Source organism: Neodiprion pinetum, chromosome 3, assembly GCF_021155775.2.
Source record: "Neodiprion pinetum isolate iyNeoPine1 chromosome 3, iyNeoPine1.2, whole genome shotgun sequence".
Classification (NCBI taxonomy): domain Eukaryota; kingdom Metazoa; phylum Arthropoda; class Insecta; order Hymenoptera; family Diprionidae; genus Neodiprion; species Neodiprion pinetum.
The window spans coordinates 28,923,280-28,935,630 of record NC_060234.1 but is presented as its reverse complement, the minus strand read 5'-3'; the positions used below and the strand labels follow the sequence as shown (position 1 = coordinate 28,935,630).

At 39.9% G+C, this 12,351-nt stretch overlaps 1 protein-coding gene across 1 annotated transcript; it reads right to left on the bottom strand.

Moving 5' to 3' along the window:
* Window positions 1-5,793: 5,793 nt before the first annotated feature.
* On the bottom strand, window positions 5,794-11,628 carry LOC124214928 (nose resistant to fluoxetine protein 6-like). Its single transcript, XM_046617690.2, has 14 exons — window positions 11,394-11,628; window positions 9,372-9,589; window positions 8,627-8,811; window positions 8,351-8,559; window positions 8,066-8,260; window positions 7,863-7,956; window positions 7,634-7,762; window positions 7,285-7,450; window positions 7,104-7,183; window positions 6,927-7,022; window positions 6,695-6,824; window positions 6,449-6,623; window positions 6,122-6,264; window positions 5,794-5,922 (listed from the first exon to the last, which is right to left on the bottom strand). The coding sequence occupies exons 1-14, from the start codon at window positions 11,626-11,628 to the stop codon at window positions 5,794-5,796; spliced, it is 2,184 nt and encodes a 727-aa protein (XP_046473646.2).
* Window positions 11,629-12,351: the final 723 nt, after the last annotated feature.

Sequence of the window (12,351 nt, the reverse complement as noted above, 5' to 3'; positions counted from 1 at the left end):
CTTTTCACCTCTCCGAGCGCGGTTCCACGTGAAAAGACCGGATAAATGTTTGTATACGGTATAATTTGCGTGACTCTCTTACATTAGTCGATATGTCTTTCATACAGTCGTCTGTCAATTTCCTGGAAAATGTATTTCGCAATATACGGCGGTTGATGATACGGTATTATAAACGTTTCGTCGCTTCCTCACGGCAGAAAATCCGTCTAGTGCGTTTTAAATTACATGAAATTTACTTGTGAAATTTCCTTCTATACAGTGGAAACCTGCTCCGGGGGTGCATTTTACGATGCAACAATACTCCCGTGTAGTTTAGCCATAAATCCTTTTCTGCGTCAATGTCTCGACGTAAGCCTGCCAATTCAATCCGTACAACCTATGAAAGTATTAATACATCTAGCGTTACCTAATGTCGTAGGTGCTGTTATAGGCTTTGCAATGATATGAATTGCCACAACTCTGCTTCTTACGTCAGACACTGATTCAGCTTACTGCATTACTAATTGTTATTACGACTTTTCTTAGGTGCAATAAAACATTAATAAACTCGTAGTAGAAACTGCACGCGGTATTAACGGAGAGTATAACGATACTTGTAATTTTTTCTATAGTAATGGAAATAACTAATTATCATTTCTTTATCTTCGTGTCTCTTCAATGTCTATATCACTATCGATGTTTTTGTGCGACGGTATTTTTAGGCATTTACTTAATCCTTGGAAAATATTTAAAAGATGCCTTTGACGGACACATACAAAGGCGATTTACCTAGATTATCATCGATACTACTTCGTTCTACAATGAAGGAAGAGAAAGGGACAAACCGTGCAAGCGGTTCGAAGTAAAAATATCCAGAAAAATTTCCTCAAGCGGTTGGAGAAAATAAAACATTGCACGAAGTAAAGAAATAGTATGAAACAATTTGTAATAAACTGTAGAGTGCACCTAACATCTAGGGGCAGAGGACATTGAGGATGTGACACGCGGACGTGAACATTGCTATCCGTGCATCAAGAATAATACCGGTTGAGTAAATTGAACACGTGGTAATAATACAAACGGGTTATTTTAATAGTACAACTCCAGCTTTTGAGGGTTAACAAACAATATACGCTACAGGTCAGCGATCACAGATTTTTGGTAATGGAACTCCGTATTTCCTGATAATGTACTTGAATCTTTGTTTGACATTTGGTTGTGAAGAGGAACCAATCCGCGGGCAAACCTGTTAAGTAAGCTCGAATCAACATCCAAGGTCTAACGCTAAGCGTGAAGGACTTTTCAATTCTAAGGATGCACTTTTACGGGCCTACCAATAATCATGTCATGAAATATTTGTTCAACTATTTACTATTATACTTCTCGTTTTACCAACCCGCCGATCGCCAACATATCTACCAACCTGGGTATAACAAGTGTTTCCTGTTTAATTTGATGGTTGTGGTTTTCGGTACCTATCTACGATCCAACTAGGAACAATACTTCCAATGCTATTCCGACTAATTATAAATTGTTGAAAAAAATATTTCTAGTCGTGTCTAATCGCGTTCCAAAGTTTGGAAAAATGTTTTGCCAAGCTGAACTTGCCAAACGATTCGTAATCGGGGATTAATTTTACTTACTCTTAGATGTGCTTGATTACGCAACGATCTCCGCACCATTTCGTTATTAATATTGATCGAACGCATCCTGAAACGAACTGCAATTGTGGTGCGTCGTCGATGTAAAGCACAATAATTATTATGATTCCGGGAATTAATTTTTGACACAAATATCAGTTCAAAGTTACTGACAACAAACACCTGACGTCAAGATAATTTCCTTCATCACGTACTCTTTCGTAGAATAACAAGTTGTTTTTGTGTCCTATGCGCTGTTATAATGAACAACGATCCGATTCGTGATCGTATCTCCATTTCTGAAAGTTTGAAATATTTGAGAAAATCAGTTCGTTATTCAAACAAGCAATAATAATAAAAAAATTCTTAAATCGGTGTCGTTGAAACGATTGTGCAATAATGTACATCTCGGTATATACTAATATACAAAATTTTAATATAAATATCGCGAGGGCGGGGCGTTCCTCCGAAACGTTTCTAATGTAAAACAAGTCCGACGTAAATGCGCAGCACGAACACGAGTACCCCGTAACACACATTTAAAGGTGGATTAGCATTATCATTGATAAGCTTAGTCGGGAGTTACGAATGGTCAAGAGGTGCCGGTGCCTAACCAACACAACGCTCGTCCAAGAGTCACGTCGGCGACGACGGTCTATCCCAAAACTTTCTTTTCAAACCGGTATTATTGGCGGCTGTACTGCGCAGCCTTCTTCGCCGGCTTCTTAAATTCTGGTTTCACTTTCTACGGTTTTTCAGAGTCGTGTTTCAGTCGGGATGTTGGCTTGAATCGGACGACCTTGCACCCTCCAGGAACAATTCCTATCTCGTTATGGCCTCGGGGCTGAATCTCGACTTTATCCCGACACATGGATTCTCGTCGTGGTTCACGATCGTTCTTAAATATATATAAATGTAATGAGAAACGTATCGTTGAGTTTGCAGCAAAGAATATAATTCTGAACGTGCTGATCTGCCCACGATTCCTTTCTCTCTATGGTCGTGAAATTTCTCAAATGTCGCGATTACGCCGTTACATGCGGCGAGGCTGTGAAGCGTGAGAAAAAACATGCGAAATTTCAGTGCCCGCAATGAAGTTTAACTCCATTGTCGTTGTTCGAAATTTAACATTGTTAAAAATATCGCAAGCCTAGATATTCCGACTGAATTAGTCGCTGTGGAATGAGGCTGTGATACCGAGTGACATCGGGGATGTCTGTAATGTACCACTTGAAAATCGTCCTGCTTTCTCATTCAGCAGCATATCTCCGACGTCTCCGATAGTCAACGATTTCCGATACGTCCTTAACGAAAGTGAAATTATAATTAGGGGACTCACCTTTCAACATACCTAAAAAGCATACGTAACTCAATTCCGTATACTTGGATTTTACCAATACCATGACGGTGTAATAACAGTCGAATGAAACACCCAAAGGAGTGGTCCAAAAATTTTGATTTATTTCTTATCCATCGCGTTTCCTCACTCTTTCCGATCGATGAATTTGACCGACGTTGTGTAAAGTGAGAACGTGACAGTTACTCGCAAAAATTTAAACGCTTAAACGTAGATTCAATTGTATAAGATTATATAAAAATGCGTGTAATAATTGCGGCAGCGTGGCGGATGATGCAATAATTTTTACTCTCGTTGAACCGCTTGTGCTAAAATCTCGACACATCGGGCCGAAAGTGAAGTTCTTTAGCTCCGTTGCAGCGTTCGGTCATTTGTTGAAATGCGCAGCTCATTTCTCCAGAACTGCTTGTATACAAATCACGTAATGCGTTACATATATGTATCACGAATACAGTCCGCACAATTGCAAATTGCCATACGTAACTTCTGCAGGTATAACAGCGGGATAAAAATAGATAAAGAAAAAACCTACTTGGATAAAAGTAATACTATACACGAAGATCAGCTACAATTACTGTGTCATAAAACTTGATGCCTCACCTGCCGCAAATTATATAAATAAACGTCGCGTTCCAGTGATCGCGCGAAAAATTAGCACATGCAGAACTACTTGCTGGAAATTTTATTCGGTAAAGTTGGCAGTGGATTCGCACTTTAAATGCATTAATTATAATGTTTTGCATTTTTCGCAACAAGTAAACCAGCCCGCTATTACGTCTTGCGACTTTTTTTTAACGATTTACGGCACACAAGACGAATCAGACCGGCAAAATGTATGCATCATTTCGTATCTCGTGTTTACGTGAGCCTTGCGCAATGTTCACCCCGTTGAGTAATCAACTGATCGTGACGACTAGGAAGAAATCACGTCACGAGTGAATCAAAATTTTCACAACTAGACGGTTTTAAAATAAATTCAACGAATATTCGCGTCTGTGCAATCTTGTCCTGTGATTATTATCGGCGTATGAAATAACTTTTCTGTCGTGTATTTTATGCACGCTTTTGTAATACAGGTAAGTGGCGAAATTCGGTACCACTCGTGTCAAAGATATCAACGTATGCGTAGTGACATTTAGTAGAGTTCCGAAAAATTCTACACGGATCATTTAATACTTACGCTTGTCTAAAAATCGGTAGCAGAATTTTTGTATTTAACATTTTGGGTCAGGTTGTATATATATAGCTGCGGGCGTGGTCAGTCTTTGCCTTTCTTTTCTCTCTCTTTAAATAGTTGAATAGTTCTCGGATTTTGCAAATTCAAAGCCCGCGTCGCAGAAAGTGCTAATAAAAATGATGATTAAACACTGTCGTAAAGTAACGAGCCAAAATAACATAACAATCTGAGTCAACTTTTAGGCATTGTTACAAAAAAATTTCCTCACGCGGTTAGGACATAATGAGCTAAGGTTATTTAAAAAATTCTAAAATTTTTTTTGCGCAATCAGATAGAGACGTGATGTATATGATTTTACGATCGTTGAGTAACTTGTGATCGGCCTAAGCTGACTCAAATTATTCTCATGTTTTGCAAATTATTATACGCACCATCAATGAAGCGATGTGGCTAATGTCTAGACAACTTCTCTTATTTTTAATGAAATCTTGTAGAATCTAGAGAATTCAATTGCAAATTCACAGAGCGTAGGCTCGTAATATATACGTTGTAAGCTATGTGCTAGCAACGATTGATTAATGGTTAGTGAATGTTCCGATTCAACCAAAGATTTAAAATACGTAGAAAGAAACGAAAAATAAAATCAAATAATAATAAAAAAAAGGTAATCAGCGGTAAACCTGCGTGAGACGGCTGACGTCGAGATTTGTCTGTTTGCTTATGAAATAATACCGTGTCCAGTTCTGTAACTGGTCTTTGATCTCACTTTTCGGTATCTGACAGTTGCATGACCGTAGGACCAGTTTTTGCAGAGACCAGGCACGGGGACTCACAATAACAAAGTGTATCACTCGTTTTTGGCAAATTACCATGGAAGAAGGGTAATTATACACACTGTAGACATTGCTTGATAAAACGGAAGGTGAGAAAAATGTGTTTGTAACCATGGGCCAGAAGTCGTACAGCTGAGTCATTTGATCAAAACGACTAATTCCTGCTGTTTTAATACGAAATTCTCTATGCGGTTTTGAATTGCTGTAATGATTGTATCATCTCTTTCATCTTCGAATACAGTCACTTTCAAAGCTATAATTTTGCGCGCGGGTTTTACAAATGATGTTGTGCAATTTGCTGACGTGGACGAAGAAAAAGATATACAAGGATTACAAACGAATTCTACTCAATTTCATCTCTGCTTAATCTGCGGTGGATTATATTTAATAAACATATGCAGTCAAGTCTTCAATCGCATAAATGGCTCTTTCGCTAACCGCAAAATAACCATAGTATATATGTATAAAACTAGGCATACGAGAAGATACTGCCGAAATTTCTATCTAAATCCCTGGAACCAAACGCTAAGTAGGACATTCGGTAGAAAAGCTAATTTATTCCAAAATTGTAAACGAAAAATTTTAAGCTACAAGCTGTAATTACTTATTGTAAGCGTGATTAATATACTGTAAAGTATCGATACGATTGTTACTATCATTATTATAATTTTGAAAGCTACAGAAGTCTTTAGTTTCACGAGTTGTGTTAAGTCTTGTCAATTAATACTACTTATTATTAATAAACTTTGATTGTACAATAAATTTTATAAATTGGTAGCGTGCTGTTACTTCGTTGGACGAGAGATTTTAATCGTTTTTCCATCGACGCATGGGGTGCACGATCCGCAAAAGCGACACCATAGGCGCCTCGAAAAGGAGGCTTAGGACAATGGAGACCATGTACGACGCCACCGTGACGCCGAAGAACAGCATTGCCTGTGGAGAAACGTAATTGGTTTCAAGTCATGAAGTTCATAGAGTTTAAATGATTTCGCTACCTTTCGCAGTGCTGCCTGGCGGCATCTAACTGAGGAAAGTGATACCTCTTAGAATCGCCTTAGAGGATATCAAGCCAACGGCACTATGCTCTGAATTATCTCCATTCGTACTTGCTGAAAGTGAGTGGAATACTTACCACCAGACCTTGGGTAAGATGCAAGGAACTCTCGCCCCTGAGTATCATCGAACGCATCAATGCGGGATGAACGAGATACGCGCAGTAGGTCAGTCTTGATAGTGGATAAAGATATTTCCACGAAAGAAAGCTGTTTATTATACCTAGCGAAATTTTAAGTTCATTTAATATAACCGAATGAAATTCAAGCTATTACGATCGCACCTTGTCCGTTTTTGGTAACCGAGCAATCGATGCGTCGTGATTCGATTAATCTTTCAATTCGATCGCCATTGTACAATTGACAATACAGCATTTCGAATGACTTGAATTAAAGTCGAACGTTACCTCCATGCCTTGTGACACAAGCGACCAGAACCCAGGCGACGCTCAATGCCCAGCCAGAATGCGACAAAGTCGTGTACATTATGGACAATACCGGGCCAAACGTGTTACCGTACAAACCGTAGACTATGCTCAACATCGTGGCGAGGGAAATTGTCCAGCCAAAGGCTACGGTCACCTAGAAAGTAGATGTAACGAGTATTCGTCATTCGGTCAACCTTGCCGAGAGGAGATGAGAGCGTCGTTTACCATATTCATCTTTATTTGACACTTCGTTTTGAAGAGGAACCATCCGGTCGCCATTCCTATTAAGTAAGGTCCGATCCTCGTCCAAGGCTTGTCGTACAAGCTTTCGTAATGAGCGAAGGGTTCTTCAATTCTGAGGAGAACCAATCGTCAGCATATAAATCAACGATATTGTCAAGGAATTTTCTTTTTGTCGTTTTAAACCTTGGTCTATGTTCGAAAAGCATTCACTAACGTGGGAACGTGTTCCGTGTTCAAGGTAACGATGGCCGTGATTATCCAAGAACCGACCAGGAACAAGACTCCCAACGCCGCTCCAACGTAGAGGAAACTAATTTATACGATTGGGGAACAGAGAGAGGATCGTGGATTAATATCTGTCGCGTGACAAGTTGCGCGTATCGAAACTCACCTCGCTGCGACTATCAGAATTATTATACCGACGGTGTAAAATTGCGTGTCGTTTGCCAAGTACCAGCTCCAGACCATACACTGTAAGTCGAAACGACAAATTTCAGTCCAATTTCGAGAAACACAATTCAGAGGAAGGACCTTACTTTCACTAAATGTTGATCATGTAATTAGGAACATACTCTGTCTTCCATCGGGAAGTAAGTGTTCACGTACAAAGCATTCCGCCACCAAAACTTTTCGCAAGTGTCGTGATCCAAGGCAGGCAATTCGATTACGGAATGAGCGTGATACCATTTCATGGATATTTGAACGAATCCTATGACGAGCAGATACGGTGGCGTCAATCTGAAATATCAATGTATCGAAATTAAATTAAGGTCTTACTTTTTTAGGAGATTGTCAATAATTTAAATCAAAACTAAGACGTTCCATTCTGATAAAAGATAGCAAAAACGTTTCTGTTTAATCAGCATCGAGAACTGTCGAATGATCGGTGGATAATGAAAATGATCAATTATCATACCGTACCTGAAATAACGGTACCACATCATTCCTAAAAATTGTAAAAATTGGCCAATGAAGCCTTTCGTAATTTGCAACTCTCGCATCCGTTGTTTTGCTATCGTGCGAAAGTAGAGAAAGGATACTAAACACCCACTGCAAGAAAGGTTAACATAATGTCACTGTGCGTTGATTCGAAATGTGATATCCAATCCAATTCCTAGCGTAGAAAAGTTTTGTAGACCGTTGAACTCACCTCATAAAAAAAAATGTGTCGACGGCATAAGTACCATTGCTTATAGTTTGATAGAGAAAATCGCTTTCCGCCTTTGTCCTGAACATTATGTTATCTGAAAAATGCCCCAACATTGATTTACGTTCATTTTAACATTCAGCAGAGTAGTGCGAACCCGGAATGCAAGGAACGCGTTACGCAATGTTTAGTGGAGACCCGCATACCGGATATCTCGTTCGCCAGTAGACACGTATGGACCAGGATAACCCAGAAAAGTGAAATTAATCGCAGTCCGTGTATCGGGGCCAAAGTATCGTCACCGACTTCCCAGCTTGCGAGTTTCGAAATATTCAGTAGAATGCTAAACGACAGAAGCGCCTCGGACAAGGGTCTTGGCACGTCCCTTTGATTCACCAGATCTGAAAAGTTTAACAACTATGCGGTAAGACGACCTCAACTCATTACAGTCACGTACAAACCTTCCGCAAATTTTAAGCACACGTACCTACCTAAAGATCCATTGTGACTTTTGACCGACCACAACTTTGAAATTGTAATCGCATCGTCAAGATCTTCGGAGGGTCTCAAACTCTTCATCTCAACAATAACGCTCGAGTCTTTCCTTTTTTGTTGGTCGGTACGTAGAACTTGATACCTTAGCGCAGCGTCGTAAATTGTTCCAAAAACTACGAATACCAGGACGAATGACGACGTGATTCTGAAAGTAAAGTTTCAAGAGAAGGGACAAAATGGACTCGACTAATTTGTGACCATAGCGAACTCACAATATGATGTAGAACGTGTGATCACTCCACAGCGTGTAACCGTCCGAAAGATTTCGCACGTGGCTTAGAACGATTTTTCTGTGAACATTCTTCGCCGATGTATTGACAGCGAAATTCAAAAGGATTGAAACGTCATCCACGGTACAGTGATCCGGTAAGCACAGTCCAAGAGTTACATCGTGCGTCTGGGCATTTAATTTCATCTGATTACCTCGTTGATTCGTTTCAAATGCGACATGCAATGATTTACGGTAAAATATGGTAAAATATCAACAGCATTATGCAGTTGGTTGTAAAAATTTATACACCAGGCACTTTCCAATTCGCAATCATTGCACCATATGTGCCTAGAATATCCGAAACACTGCGTATTGTACGTATAGGTATAACGTACGTGCCAATGTACGTAAGTTAGCGTCATAAATTGCAGGATATCGGATATGCTTTCAGATAATTGCAAAGTATAGTGTTTCACGCACAGCAGTGACAATAATTTTAGACGATCTGTACGGTTGATATTTTTCAATCACGAGGCTAACATGTGCTATTAATCGATCTACACAGTAATTATCCAACAAATCGTATTCGAAATTCAATAGGTGAAAATGTTGGGTATTGCTCCTCGCGTTATTCTTTGAATATTTATAATGCATTCTCAAGAGCCTTCGGGCTGACGGATCAATTGTTATATCGTAATTGGGTAATCCAGTTCGTATATATTACCCAAGCCGTCATTAATACTCACTCCGTTCAGGCCTGGCTTTAAAATGTCAAGCCTTAAGTTTACGGAATTGACGTCAACTCCGAACGGCGGGGCTGCCAGATGCTCCTTGCGATCACTTTCAAATAATCCAACGGTGTCTTTCACCTCGCGATTCATCTCGCGACACAGATCGGGCGATCCAACCCAGTACCTGCTGCCCCAAAACAACCCCCAAGTGTGCCTTCCATCGGCATCCATCACTAAAAAATGAAACGCGACAAAAAGAAAGTTCGGTTCTTAGCCAAATAATCCGTTAATTATATCCTTACCTTAGCTCGAAATTCAAAAATAATTGAATATACGTTCCGTGACGTGATATAACGATAAATTATTAAACTATGACTTATTATCCCATATTGCATAAGTCCGGTACTTTCACCGCGAAGCTTACGAGATCAGACAATTCGAAATGTGATGACTGCAGTCCATTGTCGGTCATGTCCGTAAGGTGCATCCACGAGCAAACGCATCTGCTCAGAGTGCAGCCGATTGTAAATAAATTCTCATTCTCGTCCCGAATATTGCCAACAGCATGTTTCAAGCAAACCGAACTTGACTCGCGACATGAATATCGGAGATGTTGCACATTCGGAACGAGCACGTGCTCAAGGAGCGACCTGGAATTATTGATGAACGATGACCGCCGACTTTAGCATATCGGGAATCGGAACTGAGCTCACTTTGCTCAAACTGAAATCCAGCACTCGTCGGTGCGTCAAATATAGGGTGAAACTCACCGGTTTCACCTTTTTTATTATTAGCAACGTCTAGCCCACGTGTTTACCTACGTTATAGTCGATGCTGTACTTGCAGCGCCTGCAGTGGGAATGTTTCAGTCGGCTGCAGCTTGTGCGGATATAATGCGAAACGTTGCGTAACCATACATGCTCTCGGCTATAAAGGCAAAACGCACCGCATGTAGACGTGCAGTGGTCAGCTTGCGAACGTGTGTTAAATCACGTTATGTACTCAGCAAGAGTGGCAAAACCATTGGATACACGGTGCCTACGCACACCGGGGTGAATGGCTTTCTCACTTTCTACAGGAAGCATCCTGCTCCCGCGGCTCTCAATTTGATGATCACACGGGTTACCCCTCGCGGGAAATGCATTCGCCGAAAAATTGTGCCGGGTGCAGAGATCGCGGTGCTTTGCGCATTCGAATTGACGAGAGGAATGCGATGCTCGAGCGAACGTTATCGAACCTCTTGAATTTCGAGGTTTTATTTTACTACCGCCTCGAGCTTTACCATATTACTATTATTACCTATACTGAAAGGTTGACGTGTACTCATGTAATCGGACGTAACTGGATCCGCGGAAATTACAAACTCCTATGATTAACGACTCAATTATGTGAGCCTTTGCAAGTATAGGTATTGCAATGTTGTTCTTTCACTGGCGAGAGTAAGTTGGCGGAAAGTGTGATATTGAGAACACTCGAAAGGCATTCGCGAAGAAAAGGAAGGGTTTCGTATCGCATTATGTCATGGAACTAGTTGCAGTTGCTATTTTTTATTCAACGTAAAGCCGTTCACACTTCCTTGCTTCGATATAAGCTTGTTCCGTACCACATCATGCAAGCTATAGATATACCTACTGCGTTGAAATTATTGTTTTGCTCGATCGAGAACAAGAGTTGAGGAATTAGTTTGAGAGCGTTTTTTTTTTTTAATGATTTTCGTTCAACTCGAAACTTGCAGCGAATTGGCCCTACGGGAGTTTTGAATGGCGATAAACATTGGATCAAAGAAGTGGGACTTTGCAAGATTAATATGTAACACAAGACTTATGCAATTTTTTTCAAATTTCTGTTAAAGCCACGTCTTACGTTCGGTACATCTTAATCAAAAGTCAGGAAAAGACAAAAACTATCGAAAAGAATCTCTAACAATGTTTGTACTTGATCGAACTTTTGATCTAGGCAGTACACCTTATACATCGTTGAAGAACACCCAATTTTTTCGATTCACCTGAAAACAAAATACGGTTAACTTTTGCTTACTTTTCAAAGCCCAATTGTCGCCGTTGAGAACTCCTCGAAAATATTTAACCAATGCCATGTCACAGTTTGATGATACGTTCACGTCGCGGTCCGACTTGGAGTCCCAAACTTGCGCAACGTTTCTTGGATTCCAAATTTCAAGTACATCATCCATGTCAAAGGGTACTTCATTGCTCGGAAAATTGTTCGAATTGTCCAAATCCTTTGACTCGTCAAAATTCCTTACTTTAAACATTACCCGTGTGTCCGTTGATGCGTAATTCTCTGTCGGTAAAACGCGCCTAGGAAAATTTTCCGAATTTTTGTTTCTTGGAATGGAATCATTTTGGACACTTTCCGTTATAGATTTATTTAATTTTGAGTAAATGACGGTACACTCCAACAACAGAAGGAAGATCAGTTGATGCACACGAGCCATCGCGTATTAAAGGAAAATATAGAATTCTTTCACAACTTTGAACATTTCAAAATATGATCGTGAAGTCAAATTATTTGTGTTTATTTCTTTGACTTTCGTAGTTTTACGTCACTTTTTTTTTCTTTTTTTTTTGTTGCGAAAACCCTGACCTGACCCTACGTTTTGAAACTCATACACTGTCCTTTCTCGATCAAGTGCATGTTCTCATATATTCCCATAGAGCGTTTCCCCCCACGTGAGTTCTACCAGCTGCAGAGCTTTAGTTTCTTTTTGCATCAGACTTTCAAATACATAAGAGCGTACTGCTTCCACATCTTGCAGTTTTACTTCCGCCATGAGTTGTTGAGTTCAGCTTGCATGCAGATCGTCAACGGATTGAAATAGAAATGAAACTTAAACAGTGTATTTCGCAAAAATTCTATTTCAGCGGTGTCCAAACTTTAAAAATAATTACATCGATAATGCATTCATATTCAACATACAATTATCAGTAACGTTAAGTAATTTCATAACACAATGTGCAAGGAAAATGATAATTCA

Excerpts from the sequence above, each read along its gene's own strand:
- LOC124214928 (XM_046617690.2), bottom strand. The coding sequence starts at position 11,628 with ATGTTTAAAGTAAGGAATTTTGACGAGTCAAAGGATTTGGACAATTCG. Across the intron at positions 7,451-7,633 it reads ATGTGGTACCGTTATTTCAG|ATTGACGCCACCGTATCTGC; the intron begins GTACGGTATGAT and ends TTGATATTTCAG. Across the intron at positions 6,825-6,926 it reads AACACGGAACACGTTCCCAC|AATTGAAGAACCCTTCGCTC; the intron begins GTTAGTGAATGC and ends GGTTCTCCTCAG.